Source organism: Bufo gargarizans, unplaced genomic scaffold (assembly GCF_014858855.1).
Source record: "Bufo gargarizans isolate SCDJY-AF-19 unplaced genomic scaffold, ASM1485885v1 fragScaff_scaffold_771_pilon, whole genome shotgun sequence".
Taxonomy (NCBI): Eukaryota; Metazoa; Chordata; class Amphibia; order Anura; family Bufonidae; genus Bufo; species Bufo gargarizans.
This window is the reverse complement of record NW_025334182.1, coordinates 33,473-51,220: the sequence shown is the minus strand read 5'-3', so window position 1 is coordinate 51,220 and position 17,748 is coordinate 33,473. Positions and strand designations below refer to the sequence as shown.

Genomic DNA, 17,748 nt, shown 5'->3' with positions numbered 1-17,748 from the left:
CTCCTTTGTCACCACAGTCACCATCCCCTCCTTTGTCACCACCCCTCCTTTGTCACCACGGCCACCAACTCCTCCTCTGTCACCATTGTCACCATCGTCTCCTCTGTCACCACGGTCACAATCTACTCCTCTGTCACGACGGTCACCATCTCCTCCTCGGTCACCACGGTCACCATCTCCTCCTCTGTCACCACGGTCACCATCTTCTCCTCTGTCACCACGGCCACCATCTCCTCCTCTGTCACAATTGTCACCATCGTCTCCTCTGTCACCACGGTCACAATCTCCTCCTCGTCACCATGGTCACCATCTCCTCCTCTTTCACCACGGTCACCATCTACTCCTCTATCAGCACGGTCAAACTCTCCCTCGTCACCATTTCCTCCTCTGTCACTATTGTCACCATCTCCTCCTCTGTCCCTATTGTCACCATCTCTTCCTCTGTCACCATGGTCACCATCTCCTCCTTTGTCACCGTGGTCATCATCTCCTTCTCTGTTACCATTGTCACCATCTCCTCCTCTGTCACCACGGTCACCATCTCCTCCTTTGTTACCATCCTTTCCTTTGCACCGTCACCCATCCCCTCTGTCACCATTGTCACCATCTTCTCCTCTGTCACTCTTGTTACTATCCCCTTCTTTGTCACCACAGTCACCATCCCCTCCTTTGTCACTGTCCACTCCTTTGTCACCACGGCCACCAACTCCTCTTCTTTCACTATTGTCACCATCGTCTCCTCTGTCACCACGGTCACAATCTCCTCCTCTGTCACCACGGTCACCATCTCCTCCTCTGTCACCACGGTCACATCTCCTCCTCTGTCACCACGGTCACCTTCTCCTCCTCTGTCACCACGGTCACCATCTTCTCCTCTGTCACCACGGTCACCATCTTCTCCTCTGTCACCACGGTCACCATCACCTCCTCTGTCACCACAGTCACCATCTCTTCCTCTGTCATTGCGATCACCATCTTCTCCTCTGTCACCACACGGTTACCATCTCCTCCTCTGTCACTACGATCACCATCTCCTCCTCTGTCACTACGATCACCATCTCCTCCTCTGTCACCATGGTCACCATCTACTCTCTATCACCACGGTTAACATCTCCTCCTCTGTCACCATGGTCACCATCTACTCCCTTTATTACCACGGTCACCATCTCCGCCTCTGTCACCATTATCACCATCTCCTCCTCTGTGACTATTGTCACTATCTCTTCCTCTGTCACCATGGTTAACATCTACTCCTCTGTCACCACTGTCAACATCTCCTCCTCTGTCACCACGGTCACCATCTACTCCTCACTCCTCACCACGGTCACCATCTCCTCCTCTGTCACCATTGTCTCGATCTCCTCCTCTGTCACTACGGCCACCAACTCCTCCTCTGTCACCATGTTACCATCTTCTTCTCTGTCACCAAGGTCACCATCTCCTCCTCTGTCACCATGGTCACCATCTCCTCCTCTGTCACCACGGTCACCATCTACTCCTCTACCACCACGGTTAACATCTCCTCCTCTGTCACCACGGTCACCTCTACTCCTTTATTACCACGGTCACCATCTCCTCCTCTGTCACCATTGTCACCATCTCCTCCTCTGTCACTATTGTCACCATCTCTTCCTCTGTCACCATTGTCACCATCTCCTCCTGTCACCATTGTCACCATCTCCTCCTCTGTCACTATTGTCACCATCTCTTCCTCTGTCACCATGGTCACCATCTACTCCTCTCTCACCACGGTCAATACTCCTCCTCTGTCACCACGGTCACCATGTACTCCTCTGTCACCACATCACCATCTCCTCCTCTGTCACCATGGTCATCAGTCTCCTTCTCTTTTACCATTGTCACCATCTTCTCCTCTGTCACCACGGTCACCATCTCCTCCTTGTTGTACCATCCTTTCCTTTGTCACCTCAGTCACCATCTCCTCCTCTGTCACCATTGTCACCATCTTCTCCTCTGTCACTCTTGTCACTATCCCCTCCTTTGTCACCACAGTCATATCCCCTCCTTTGTCACCGTCCCCTCCTTTGTCACCACGGCCACCAACTCCTCCTCTTTCACCATTGTCACCATCGTCTCCTCTGTCACCACGGTCACAATCTCTCCTCTGTCACCATCTCCTCCTCTGTCACCACGGTCACCATCTTCTCCTCTGTCACCCACGGTCACCATCACCTCCTCTGTCACCACAGTCACCATCTATCTTCCTCTGTCATTGCGATCACCATCTTCTCCTCTGTCACACACGGTTACCATCTCCTCCTCTGTCCACTACGATCACCATCTCCTCCTCTGTCACCATGGTCACCATCTACTCCTCTATCACCATGGTTAACATCTCCTCCTCTGTTACCATGGTCCACCATCTACTCCTTTATTACCACGGTCACCATCTCCGCCTGCTGTCACCATTATCACCATCTCCTCCTCTGTGACTATTGTCACTATCTCTTCCTCTGTCACCATGGTTAACATCTACTCTCTGTCACCACTGTCAACATCTCCTCCTCTGTCACCCACGGTCACCATCTACTCCTCTGTCACCACGGTCACCATCTCCTCCTCTTTCACCACGGTCACCATCTCCTCCTCTGTCACCATTGTCTCGATCTCCTCCTCTGTCACTACGGCCACCAACTCCTCCTCTGTCACCATTGTTACCATCTTCTTCTCTGTCACCAAGGTCACCATCTCCTCCTCTGTCACCATGGTCACCATCTCCTCCTCTGTCACCACGGTCACCATCTACTCCTCTACCACCACGGTTAACATCTCCTCCTCTGTCACCACGGTCACCTCTACTCCTTTATTACCACGGTCACCATCTCCTCCTCTGTCACCATTGTCACCATCTCCTCCTCTATCACTATTGTCACCATCTCTTCCTCTGTCACCATTGTCACTATCTCCTCCTCTGTCACCATTGTCACCATCTCCCTCCTCTGTCACTATTGTCACCATCTCTTCCTCTGTCACCATGGTCACCATCTACTCCTCTCTCACCACGGTCAATATCTCCTCCTCTGTCACACGGTCACCATGTACTCCTCTGTCACCACAGTCACCATCTCCTTCCTCTGTCACCATGGTCATCATCTCCTTCTCTGTTACCATTGTCACCATCTTCTCCTCTGTCACCACGGTAACCATCTCCTCCTCTGTCACCACGGTCACCATCTCCTCCTCTGTCACCACGGTCACCATCTCCTCCTCTGTCACCATCTCCTCCTCTGTCACCACGGTCACCAACTCCTCCTCTTTCACCATTGTCACCATCGTCTCCCTCTGTCACCACGGTCACAATCTCCTCCTCTGTCACCATGGTCACCATCTACTCCTTTATTACCAACGGTCACCATCTCCGCCTCTGTCACCATTATCACCATCTCCTCCTCTGTGACTATTGTCACTATCTCTTCCTCTGTCACCATGGTTAACATCTACTCCTCTCTCACCACGGTCAATATCTCCTCCCTCTGTCACCACGGTCACCATGTACTCCTCTGTCACACAGTCACCATCTCCTCCTCTGTCACCATGGTCATCATCTCCTTCTCTGTTACCCATTGTCACCATCTCCTCCTCTGTCACCCGCGGTCACCATCTACTCCTCTATCACCACGGTCAACATCTTCTCCTCTGTCACCATTTCCTCCTCTGTCACTATTGTCACTATCTCCTCCTCTGTCCCTATTGTCACCATCATCCTCCTCTGTCACCATTGTCACCATCGTCTCCTCTGTCACCACGGTCACAATCTCCTCCTCTGTCACCACGGTCAACCATCTCCTCCTCTGTCACCACGGTCACCATCTCCTCCTCTGTCACCACGGTCACTATCTACTCCTCTATCACCACGGTCAACATCTTCTCCTCTGTCACCATTTCCTCCTCTGTCGCTATTGTCACCATCTCCTCCTCTGTTCCCTATTGTCACCATCTCTTCCTCTGTCACCACGGTCACCATCTTCTCCTCTGTCACCACGGCCACCATCTCCTCCTCTGTCACCATTGTCACCATCGTCTCCTCTGTCACCACGGTCACAATCTCTTCCTCTGTCACCACGGTCACCATCTCTCCTCTGTCCCTATTGTCACCATCTCCTCCTCTGTCACCATTGTCACCATCGTCTCCTCTGTCACCACGGTCACAATCTCCTCCTCTGTCACCACGGTCACCATCTCCTCCTCTGTCACCACGGTCACCATCTCCTCCTCTGTCACCACGGTCACCATCTACTCCTCTATCACCACCGGTCACCATCTTCTCCTCTGTCACCATTTCCTCCTCTGTCACTATTGTCACCATCTCCTCCTCTGTCCCTATTGTCACCATCTCTTCCTCTGTCACCATGGTCACCATCTCCTCCTTTGTCACCAGTGGTCATCATCTCCTTCTCTGTTAACCATTATCACCATCTTCCCCTCTGTCACCACGGTCACCATCTCCTCCTTTGTTACCATCCTTTCCTTGTCACCTCAGTCACCATCTCCTCCTCTGTCACCATTGTCACCATCTTCTCCTCTGTCACTCTTGTCACTATCCCCCTCCTTTGTCACCACAGTCAATATCCCCTCCTTTGTCACCGCGGCCACCAACTCCTCCTCTTTCACCATTGTCACCATCGTCTCCTCTGTCACCACGGTCACAATCTTCCTCCTCTGTCACACCGCGGTCACCATCTCCTCCTCTGTCAGCACAGTCAACCATCTCCTCCTCTGTTACCACGGTCACCTTCTCTTCCTCTGTCACCACGGTCAACATCTTCTCCTCTGTCACCACGGTCACCATCTCTTCCTCTGTCATTATGATTACCATCTTCTCCTCTGTCACCACGGTTACAATCTCCTCCTCTGTCACTACGATCACCATCTCCTCCTCTGTCACCATGGTCACCATCCACTCCTCTATCACCACGGTCAACATCTCCTCCTCTGTCACCACGGTTAACATCTCCTCCTCTGTCATCACTGTCAACATCTCCTCCTCTGTCACCACGGTCACCATCTACTCTGTCACCACGGTCACCATCTCCTCCTCTGTCACCACGGCCACAACTCCTCCTCTGTCACCATTGTCACCATCTTCTTCTCTGTCACCACGGTCACCATCTCCTCCTCTGTCACCACGGTCACCATCTCCTCCTCTGTCACCACGGTCACCATAATCTCCTCTGTCACCACGGTCACCATCTACTCCTCTACCACCACGGTTAACATCTCCTCCTCTGTCACCACGGTCACCTCTACTCCTTTATTACCACGGTCACCATCTCCTCCTCTGTCACCATTGTCACCATCTCCTCCTCTGTCACTATTGTCACCATCTCTTCCTCTGTCGCCATGGTCAACATCTACTCCTCTGTCATCACTGTCAACATCTCCTCCTCTGTCACCACGGTCACCATCTACTCTGTCACCACGGTCACCATCTCCTCCTCTATCACCACGGCCACAACTCCTCCTCTGTCACCATTGTCACCATCTTCTTCTCTGTCACCACGGTCACCATCTCCTCCTCTGTCACCACGGTCACCATCTCCTCCTCTTCACCACGGTCACCCATAATCTCCTCTGTCACCACGGTCACCATCATACTCTCTCTACCACCACGGTTAACATCTCCTCCTCTGTCACCACGGTCACCTCTACTCCTTTATTACCACGGTCACCATCTCCTCCTCTGTCACCATTGTCCACCAATCTCCTCCTCTGTCACTATTGTCACCATCTTTTCCTCTGTCACCATGCTCACTATATACTCCTCTGTCACCACGAGTCAACATCTCCTACTCTGTCACCACGGTCACCATGTACTCCTCTGTCACCACAGTCACCATCTCCTCCTCTGTCACCATTGTCTCCATCTCCTCCTCTGTCCCAACGGCCACAAACTCCTCCTCTGTCACCATTGTCACCATCTTCTCCTCTGTCACCACGGTCACCATCTCCTCCTCTGTCACCACGGTCACCATCTCCTCCTCTGTCTCCACAGTCACCATCTCCTCCTCTGTCACCACGGTCACCATCTACTCCTCTGTCACCATGGTCACCATCTTCTCCTCTGTCACCATTGTCACCATCTCCTCCTCTGTTACCACAGTCACCATCTCCTCCTCTGTTACCACAGTCACCATCTCCTCCTCTGTAATTACGGTCACCATCTTCTCCTCTGTCACCACGGTTACCATCTCCCCCTCTGTCATCACGGTCACCATCTCCTCCTCTGTCAACATTTTCACCATCTCCTCCTCTGTCACCACGGTCACCATCTACTCCTCTATCACCACGGTTAACATCTCCTCCTCTGTCAGCACGGTTACCATCTACCCCTTTATCACAATGGTCACCATCTCCTCCTCTGTCACCATTGTCACCATCTCCTCCTCTGTCACTATTGTCACCATCTCTTCCTCTGTCACCATGGTCACCATCTACTCCTCTGTCACCACGGTCCACCATCTACTCCTCTGTCACCACGGTCACTATCTCCTCCTCTGTCAACATTGTCAGCATCTCCTCCTCTATCACCACGGTCAACATCTCCTCTGTCACCACAGTCACCATCTCCTCCTCTATCACCACGGTCAACATCTCCTCTGTCACCACGTTCACCATCTACTCCTTTATCACCACTGTCAACATCTCCTCTGTCACCACGGTCACCATCTCCTCTTTTGTTTCCATCCTTTCCTTTGTCACCATGGTCACATCTCCTCCTCTGTCACCACTGTCACCATCTCCTCCTCTGTCACCCTTGTCACTTTCCCCTCCTTTGTCACCACAGTCACCATCTCCTTTTTTGTCACCATCCTTTCCTTTGTCACCACGGCCACCATCTCCTCCTCTGTCACCGTGTCACCATCCTCTCCTCTGTCACCACGGTCACCATCTTCTCCTCTGTCACCACAGTCACCATCTCCTCCTCTGTCACCACAGTCACCATCTCCTCCTCTGTCACCACGGCCAACATCTTCTCCTCTGTCACCATTTTCACCATCTTTTTCTCATTCACCACGGTCACCATCTCCTCCTCTGTCACCACGGTCACCATCTACTCCTCTATCACCACGGTTAACATCTCCTCCTCTGTCAGCACGGTCACCATCTACTCCTTTATCACTATTGTCACCATCTCTTTCTCTGTCACCACGGTTAACATCTCCTCTTCTGTCACCACGGTCACCATCTACTCCTCTATCACCACTGTCACCATCTCCTCCTCTGTCACTATTGTCACCATCTCTTCCTCTGTCACCATGGTCACCATCTGCTGCTCTGTCACCATGGTCAACATCTCCTCCTCTGTCACCACGGTCACCATCTCCTCCTCTGGAACTACGGTCACCATCTGCTCCTCTATCACCACGGTCAACATCTCCTTTGTCACTACGGTCACTATCTACTCTTCTATCACCATGGTCACTATCTCCTCTGTCACCATGGTCACCATCTCCTCCTTTGTTACTATCATTTCCTTTATCACCAGGGTCACCATCTCCTCCTCTGTCACCATTGTCACCATCTCCTCCTCTGTCACCCTTGTCACTATCCCCTCATTTGTCACCACAGTCACCATCTTCTAGTTTGTCACCATCCTTTCCTTTGTCATCATTGTCACCATCCCTTCCTCTTTCACCACAGTCACCATCTCCTTCTCTGTCACCACGGTCACCATCTACTCCTCTATCACCATGGTCACCATTTCCTCCTCTTTCATTATTGTTACCATTTCCTCTTCTGTCTCCATTGTCACCATCTCTTCCTTTGTCACCATGGTCATCATTTCCTCCTCTGTTACCATGGTCATCATTTCCTCCTCTGTCACCATGGTCACCATCTCCTCCTTTGTTACCTTGCTTTGTCACCACGGTCACCATCTCCTCCTCTGTCACTATTGTCAGCATCTCCTCTTCTGTCTCCATGGTCACCATCTCTTCCTTTGTCACCATGGTCATCATTTCCTCCTCTCTCACCACAGTCACCATCTCCTCCTCTGTCACCACAGCCACCATCTCCTCCTCTGTCACCACGGTCACCATCTACTCCCTTATCACCACGGTCACCATTTCCTCCTCTGTCACCATTGTTACCATTTCCTCTTTTGTCTCCATTGTCACCATCTCGTCTTTTGTCACGATGGTCATCATTTCCTCCTCTGTTACCATTGTCCCCATCTCCTCCTCTTTCACCACGGTCACCATCTCTTCCTTTGTTACATGGTCATCATTTCCTTCTCTGTTACCGTTGTCACTATCTCCTCCTCTGTCACCATGGTCACCATCTCCTCCTTTGTTACCTTGCTTTGTCACCACGGTCACCATCTCCTCTTCTGTCACCATTGTCACCATATCCTCCTCTGTCACCCTTGTCACTATCCCCTCCCTTGTCACCACAATGTGGTGTGTGTGGTGGTGTCCAGGGAGGATAGGACCGGAGGGGGCTGTGTGTGGTGGTGTCCAGGGATGGTAGGACAGTAGGGGGCTGTGTGTGGTGGTGTACAGGGAGGGTAGGACAATAGAGAGCTGTGTGTGGTGGCGTCCAGGGAGGGTAGGACCGGAGGTGACTGTGTGTGGTGGTGTCCAAGGAGGGTAGGATAGTAGGGGGATGTGTGTGGTGGTGTCCAGGGAGGGTAGGACAGTAGGGGGCTGTATGTGGTGATGTCCACGGAGGGTAAGGCCGGATGCGGCTGTGTGTGATGGTGTCCAGGGAGGGTAGGACAGTAGGAGGCTGTGTGTGGTGGTGTCCAGGGAGGGTAGGACAGTATGGGGCTGTATGTGGTGGTGTCCACGGAGGGTAGGACCGGATGCGGCTTTGTGTGGTGGTGTCCAGGGAGGGTAGGACAGTAGGGGCTGTGTGTGGTGGTGTCCAGGCAGGGTAGGACAGTAGGGGGCTGTATGTGGTGGTGTCCACGGAGGGTTGGACCGGATGCGGCTGTGTGTGGTGGTGTCCAGGGAAGGTAGGACAGTAGAGGGCTGTGTGTAGTGGTGTCCATGGAGGGTAGGACCGGAGGGACTGTGTGTGGTGGTGTCAAGGGAGGGTAGGACCAGAGGCGGCTGTGTGTGGTGGTTTCCAGGGAGGGTAGAACTGAAGGCGGCTGTGTGTGGTGGTGTCCACGGAGGGTAGGACAATAGGGGGCTGTGTGTGGTGGTGTCCAGGGAGGGTAGGACCGGAGGGACTATGTGTGGTGGTGTCCAGGGAAGGTAGGTCAGTAGGGGGCTGTGTATGGTGGTGTCAAGGGAGGGTAGGACAGTAGGGGGCTATGTATGTGGTGGTATCCAGGGAAGGTAGGATAGTAGGGGGCTTTGTCTGGTGGTGTCCAGGGAGGGTAGGACAGTAGGGTGCTGTCTGTAGTGGTGTCTAGGGACAGTCACCATCTCCTCTGTCACTATTGTCACCATCTCCTCCTCTGTCACCAAAGTCACCCTCTCCTCTGTCACCACGGTCACCATCTCCTCTGTCACCACGGTCACCATCTCCAGTGTCACCATTGTCACCATCTCCTCTGTCACCATTGTCACCATCTCCTCCTCTGTCACCATGGTCACCATCTCCTCCTTTGTCCCCTTTGTCCCGTCCTGGGATGCGGAGCGAGACACAATAGTAAATGGATCCGTCCTCCATTGACTTTCAATGTAGTTTATGACGGATCCGTCTTGGGTATGTTATAAATAATACAACCGGATCCCTTCATAACGGATGCAGACGGTTGTATTATCAGTAACGGAAGCGATTTTAGTGGACCCTGCCGGATCCAGAAAAAACGCTAGTGTGAAAGTAGCCTTATGTGGCACAAGGGTCTTTGGGCCCCTCAGGCTCCCGGGCCCGGTAGCGACTGCTACCTCTGCACCCCCTTTAGCTGCAGCCCTGCCCCTTGGGAGTTCCTGACTGATGCAGTGCCCCAGCCTCAAATGCCTCCCCTCCCCCCCGGGAGTTCCTGGCTGATGCAGTGCCCCACTTCCATAGTGTAGTCTTCAGATGCCCCTCCGATTGCCGGCTGTTGGGGCCCCTGTAACACTTTCCTCATTGACTTAGCAGCCCCCGGCTCTGACTGCACCGATCCCTGATACGCGCATTATTTTCTTACCCACGTCTCATACATGTCTTCAGGGCGAAGCTTCCTCAGCGTGGCTCTAGAAGAAGATAAGACATGATTAAATATTTCACAGTCACAGAGAATGAATCATGAATGGAGGATGAACGAGGAATGTGTGTGGGGTGAATGAATGGAGGATGAACGAGGAATGTGTGTGGGGTGAATGAATGGTGAATGGAGGATAAATGAGGAATGTGGGGGGTGAATGAATGGTGAATGGAGGATGAATGAGGAATGTGTGTGGGGGGTGAATGAATGGTGAATGGAGGATAAATGAGGAATGTGGGGGGTGAATGAATGGTGAATGGAGGATGAATGAGGAATGTGTGTGGGTGAATGAATGGTGAATGGAGGATGAATGAGGAATGTGGGGGGTGAATGAATGGTGAATGGAGGATGAATGAGGAATGTGTGTGGGGTGAATGAATGGTGAATGGAGGATGAATGAGGAATGTGGGGGGTGAATGAATGGAGGATGAATGAGGAATGTGTGTGGGTGAATGAATGGTGAATGGAGGATGAATGAGGAATGTGTGTGGGGGTGAATGAATGGTGAATGGAGGATGAACGAGGAATGTGTGGGGGGTGAATGAATGGCGGATGAACGAGGAATGTGTGGGGGGTGTGAATGAATGGAGGATGAATGATGAATGTGTGGGGGGGTGAATGAATGGTGAATGGAGGATGAATGAGGAATGTGTGTGGGGTGAATGAATGGTGAATGGAGGATGAATGAGGAATGTGTGTGGGGTGAATGAATGGTGAATGGAGGATGAATGAGGAATGTGGGGGGTGAATGAATGGTGAATGGGGATGAACGAGGAATGTGTGGGGGGGTGAATGAATGGTGAATGGAGGATGAACGAGGAATGTGTGGGGGGTGAATGAATGGTGAATGGAGGATGAATGAGGAATGTGTGTGGGGTGAATGAATGGTGAATGGGGGATGAACGAGGAATGTGTGTGGGGTGAATGAATGGTGAATGGAAGATGAATGAGGAATGTGGGGGGTGAATGAATGGAGGATAAAAGATGAATGTGTGGGGGGGTGAATGAATGGTGAATGGAGGATGAATGAGGAATGTGTGGGGGGTGAATGAATGGTGAATGGGGGATGAATGAGGAATGTGTGGGGGGTGAATGAATGGTGAATGGAGGATGAATGAGGAATGTGTGTGGGGGGGTGAATGAATGGTGAATGGAGGATGACTGAGGAATGTGGGGGGTGAATGAATGGTGAATGGAGGATGAATGAGGAATGTGTGGGGGTGTGAATGAATGGTGAATGGGGGATGAACGAGGAATGTGTGGGGGGTGAATGAATGGTGAATGGAGGATGAATGAGGAATGTGTGTGGGGGGTGAATGAATGGTGAATGGAGGATGAATGAGGAATGTGGGGGGTGAATGAATGGTGGAAGGAGGATGAATGAGGAATGTGTGTGGTGTGAATGAATGGTGAATGGAGGATGAATGAGGAATGTGGGAGGTGAATGAATGGTGAATGGAGGATGAATGAGGAATGTGTGTGGGGGGGTGAATGAATGGTGAATGGAGGATGAATGATGAATGTGTGGGGGGTGAATGAATGGTGAATGGAGGATGAATGAGGAATGTGTGTGGGGGGGTGAATGAATGGTGAATGGAGGGTGAATGAGGAATGTGGGGGTGAATGAATGTGAATGGAGGATGAATGAATGGTGAATGGGGATGAATGAGGAATGTGTGGGGGGTGAATGAATGGTGAATGGAGGATGAATGAGGAATGTGTGGGGGGTGAATGAATGGTGAATGAGGAATGTGTGTGGGGGGGTGAATGAATGGTGAATGGAGGATGAATGAGGAATGTGGGGGGTGAATGGAGGATGAATAAGAAATGTGTGGGGGGTGAATGAATGGTGAATGGGGATGAACGAGGAATGTGTGGGGGGTGAATGAATGGTGAATGGAGGATGAATGAGGAATGTGTGTGGGGGGTCAATGAATGGTGAATGGAGGATGAATGAGGAATGTGGGGGTGAATGAATGGTGGAAGGAGGATGAATGAGGAATGTGTGTGGGTGAATGAATGGTGAATGGAGGATGAATGAGGAATGTGGGAGGTGAATGAATGGTGAATGGAGGATGAATGAGGAATGTGTGGGGGGTGAATGGAGGATGAATGAGGAATGTGGGGGTGAATGAATGGTGAAGGAGGATGAATGAGGAATGTGGGGGGTGAATGAATGGTGAATGGAGGATGAATGAGGAATGTGTGGGGGGTGAATGAATGGTGAATGGGGGGTGAACGAGGAATGTGTGGGGGGTGAATGAATGGTGAATGGAGGATGAATGAGGAATGTGTGTGGGGGGTGAATGAATGGTGAGTGGAGGATGAATGAGGAATGTGGGGGTGAATGAATGGTGGAAGGAGGATGAATGAGGAATGTGTGTGGGTGAATGAATGGTGAATGGAGGATGAATGAGGAATGTTGGAGGTGAATGAATGGTGAATGGAGGATGAATGAGGAATGTGTGTGGGGGGGTGAATGAATGGTGAATGGAGGATGAATGATGAATGTGTGGGGGGTGAATGAATGGTGACTGGAGGATGAATGAGGAATGTGGGGGGTGAATGAATGGTGAATGGAGGATGAATGAGGAATGTGTGTGGGGGTGAATGAATGGTGAATGGAGGATGAATGAGGAATGTGGGGGGTGAATGAATGGTGAATGGAGGATGAATGAGGAATGTGTGTGGGGTGAATGAATGGTGAATGGAGGATGAATGAGGAATGTGGGGGGTGAATGAATGGTGAATGGAGGATGAATGAGGAATGTGTTGTGGGGGGTGAATGAATGGTGAATGGAGGATGAATGATGCATGTGTGTGTGGGGGGTGAATGAATGGTGAATGGAGGATGAACAAGGAATGTGTGGGGGGTGAATGAATGGAGAATGGAGGATGAATGAGGAATGTGTGTGGGGGGGTGAATGAATGGTGAATGGAGGATGAATGATGAATGTGTGGGGGGTTAATGAATGGTGAATGAAGGATGAATGAGGAATGTGGGGGGTGAATGAATGGTGAATGGAGGATGAATGAGGAATGTGTGTGGGGGTGAATGAATGGTGAATGGAGGATGAATGAGGAATGTGGGGGGTGAATGAATGGTGAATGGAGGATGAATGAGGAATGTGTGTGGGGTGAATGAATGGTGAATGGAGGATGAATTAGGAATGTGTGGGGGTGAATGAATGGTGAATGGAGGATGAATGAGGAATGTGGGGGGTGAATGAATGGTGAATGGAGGATGAATGAGGAATGTGTGTGGGGGTGAATGAATGGTGAATGGAGGATGAATGATGCATGTGTGGGGGGGGGTGAATGAATGGTGAATGGAGGATGAATAAGGAATGTGTGGGGGTGAATGAATGGTGAGTGGAGGGTGAATGAGGAATGTGTGTGGGGTGAATGAATGGTGAATGGAGGATGAATGAGGAATGTGGGGGGTGAATGAATGGTGAATGGAGGATGAATGAGGAATGTGTGTGGGGTGAATGAATGGTGAATGGAGGATGAATTAGGAATGTGTGGGGGTGAATGAATGGTGAATGGAGGATGAATGAGGAATGTGGGGGGTGAATGAATGGTGAATGGAGGATGAATGAGGAATGTGTGTGGGGGTGAATGAATGGTGAATGGAGGATGAATGATGCATGTGTGGGGGGGGGTGAATGAATGGTGAATGGAGGATGAATAAGGAATGTGTGGGGGTGAATGAATGGTGAGTGGAGGGTGAATGAGGAATGTGTGTGGGGTGAATGAATGGTGAATGGAGGATGAATGAGGAATGTGGGGGGTGAATGAATGGTGAATGGAGGATGAATGAGGAATGTGTGGGGGGGGGTGAATGAATGGTGAATGGAGGATGAATAAGGAATGTGTGGGGGTGAATGAATGGTGAGTGGAGGGTGAATGAGGAATGTGTGGAGGTGAATGAAGGTGAATGGAGGATGAATGAGGAATGTGTGGTGGTGAATGAAGGTGAATGGGGGTTAAATTAGAGATGAATGACAGATTAATGAATGAAGAATGAATAAGGCATGTGTGAAGGATGAATGAGGGATGAATTGGAAATGAATGAGGGATGGAGGAGGGATGAAGGGGGAATGAATGGAGGGGTCAGTTGGGGCTGAATCTGGAATGAATGAGGGAAGAATGGGGTGTGAATGAGGGATGAACCTGTATGAATGAGGAATGAATGTGGGTGAATTGGGGATGAATGAGGGATTAATGAGGCATGAATGTGTGATATGAGGTGGGGCTATCATTCTTCTTGGACCCTCACCTCCTGTGCTTCCTGATGAAGTCCACTAGCTCGTCCTCAGTATAAGGTTTATCGGGGATGGTGACCGGATTATTCATAAACGGTTCATAGAAGTCCACCTCGTTTATCTTCAGGGTCAGGGACTTTGCCACCTGATGAAAGATTTATCCATGAAGTTCAATCTTCTCAGGACACTCGAGGCGTGAGGTCTCCATAACCTCCTCACAACCTCAGAAATATCAGACCAGATTCCCCCCCCCCCCCCGGACTCCTTACCGATTTGTCGAATGTTGCAAAAAATTTTATGTATGGATGGAAATTCTCTGCGGCCTCCTCAAACGCCTTGTAATCTGTAGAGGTCATAAGAAACACGCCAATTCATCCATTATTACCTATGGCCGGCACATTCCTGGATCGGGTGATGGCTATGATTCTCAGTCACCTCTTAACACCTCTTATAAAGTCTATCCCCTCAAATCCAGGTTGCACAAGGACTGCGTCTCCTTCACATTCAGGTCTCACATGGACTGAGTCTCCCTCACATTCAGGTCTCACATCGACTAAGTCTCCCTAACATTCAGGTCTCACATGAACTGAGTCTCCCTCACATTCAGGTCTCCCATGGACTAAGTCTCCCTCACATTCAGGGTTCACATGGACTGAGTCTCCCTAACATTCAGGTCTCACATGGACTGAGTCCCCCTTACATTCAGGTCTCACATGGACTGTGTCTCCCTCACATTCAGGTCTCACTTGGACTGAGTTTCCCTAACATTCAGGTCTCACATGGACTGTCTCCCTAACATTCAGGTCTCACATGGACTGAGTCTCCCTCACATTCAGGTCTCACTTGGACTGAGTCTCCCTCATATTCAGGTCTCACTTGGACTGCGGCTCCCTTACATTCAGGTCTCACTTGGACTGCGTCTCCCTCACATTCAGGTCTCACATGGACTGCATCTTCCTCACATTCAGGTCTCACTTGCACTATGTCTCCCTCACATACAGGTCTCACATAGACTGTGTCTCCGTCACATTCAGGGCTCACTTGGACTACATCTCCTTCACATTCAGGTCTCACTTGGACTACATCTCCCTCATGTAACGGATCTCCTAGCACCCCGACCGGGTACCTCCGTTAATGGATGCTCCCAGTGCCTCCCGGGGACTCCATGCACTCCGCTCGACACCGATACCACCACAGGAACCAGGAACAGCTCTTACAAGAGCTAGGAGTAATAGCCAGGAGAGTATACACATATAGCAATCCCCACACACATGAGACGAGGCTCTATGTTGAATGTGAAAACAGCAACTCTTTATTGAGGGCTACCCGCCTGTATTTATGCAGGTCCCCATCTGGTTGACACGCCCCTAGGGGACCAGAAAGAAGACTGCGACACAGGACAGATACAACACATCCCCACAATGCATCATGGTTTCCTCCTCTCTGTCCTGGAGACAACCGAGGCGCAATCCAATTATCTCTCAGGACAAAGGGAAATCGCCAATACACATGTGGAGACAACAGGACAGACATCACCATTTAAACACACAATGGCACAATGGGACAATAGAACAATGGGACAATAGAAACACACCCAGCATATTCCTCCCAAGCTGACAAGTTACACTTATTATAAATTGTTACAACTTTGTGAGGTTACATTGTCCATACATATAACTTACATCAATTTAACCAGTATAACTTGGGGACAAACCTATCCAAAATTCACTTGAATAGGTTCAGGGGTTTAAAAGTTAGCAAAAGTATCTCAAAGGGCTGTAATCCTGGGGCAGGAGGCTGGCAAACAGCCCCCTCCAAAACACAGTGGCGAGGTTGGTTTCGCCACACATCTCCCCCCCCCCAGGGAAGACTAACCAGATACCTGACCTCACGCCGGTCGGTACCTGAGTTAGTCTGGCCGCCCACCCACAACCAAATACTGGACCTGTTGAATTTAGAAGCCTGTCTCTGTCCAGTGAATCCACCAAGGTTATATTGGTAGCTGGTACTCCCGGTCTCTGAGTTGCTCCCTGGCTTGGAGTGAAGGTTGCTTTGTGGGCAGGGATCAGCGGGACTCTGCCCTGGTACCAGCGCTACCATGGAAGAAGCCTGGTTGGAGTCTGGTTGTTGGAGTGGGAAACCGACTGTCTCCCCTTTGGCTAAACAGCCCTGTTGCTGGGGGACAGAACCGACTGTCCCTACCCCCTGTGCTGTAAGTGCAGAGACCACGGTCCCATCTGCACAGTTGTGGGGCTTACTGTCTCCCCCTGGTGCGTTAAGCTGCCGCTGGGGAGAGGGGGTAACGAGCTCCTCTCCCATACATACTTCCAGCCGCTGGGGAGGGCGACCGACCGCTTCCGCTCCCAATACAGTGTCCTGCTGCTGGGGAAAGGAGACTGGGCTCTCTATTCCCTGTAGGACACTCTGCCACTGGGGAGAGGGGGGTAACGAGCTCCTCTCCCATACATACTTCCAGCCGCTGGGGAGGGCGACCGACCGTCTCCGCTCCCAATACAGTGTCCTGCTGCTGGGGAAAGGAGACTGGGTTCTCTGTTCCTTGTAGGACACTCTGCCGCTGGGGGACAGAATTGACTGTCTCTGCCCCCTGTAACTCAGCCTGCCGCTGGGGAATGGAGACTGGGCTCTCAATTCACAATAAATCACACGGCCGCTGCGGAATGGAGACTGGGCTCCCAATTCCCTGCAATTTACACTGCCAATAGGGAGAGGGGGTAACAAGCTCCTCTCCCATACATACTTCCAGCCTCTGGGGAGGGAGACCGACTGTTTCCACTCCCAATACAGTGTCCTGTTGCTGGGGAAAGGAGACTGGGCTCTCTGTTCCTTGTAGGACACTCTGCCGCTGGGGGACAGGACTGACTGTCTCTGCCCCCTGTAACTCAGCCTGCCGCTGGGGAATGGAGACTGGGCTCCCAATTCCCTGCAGGAGCAGTGGAGAGACCTCGGTTCCATCTCCACCGGCCACCTGGGGTTCTTCCCAGTAAACGTACACAATATCCTCCCAGCTGAAGGGCTCTGGACCTAGGTCTGACACTCTGCTCTGCTGCTGAGCCTTCTCACTGGAGTGGAACAGCTGCTGGTAGCCCTGTTCCAGCTCCATCTCCCAGGTCACCAGGTGGACCAGGTCCTGCTCAATCTCATGAGTGTCGTCCCAGTCATACCTGCTCTCCCTCCATTCCAAGAGATCACGGAACCGGGCTTGTGTAGGGCTCCCAAACTCCAGCTCTGAAAAAGTCTCCCATAACAAGCCAGGACCATCAAACTCCTCTCCCTCTGGCTTGTCATGCTCAGCTGTCC

At 51.3% G+C, this 17,748-nt stretch overlaps 1 protein-coding gene across 2 annotated transcripts in view; it reads right to left on the bottom strand.

Moving 5' to 3' along the window:
• The window catches only part of LOC122922825 (calsequestrin-2-like), a 77,463-nt gene that overhangs the window by 29,203 nt on the left and 30,512 nt on the right, over positions 1-17,748 (bottom strand). Inside the window, exons 5-7 of one of the 2 annotated variants that reach the window (XM_044273574.1) lie at positions 14,700-14,773; positions 14,445-14,575; positions 10,106-10,151 (exon numbers count right to left, since the gene is read on the bottom strand). In XM_044273574.1, coding sequence (XP_044129509.1) covers positions 10,106-10,151; positions 14,445-14,575; positions 14,700-14,773 — 251 coding nt within the window. The remainder of the gene's footprint in view (positions 1-10,105; positions 10,152-14,444; positions 14,576-14,699; positions 14,774-17,748) is intronic. The other variant, XM_044273575.1, reaches the window with a different exon arrangement.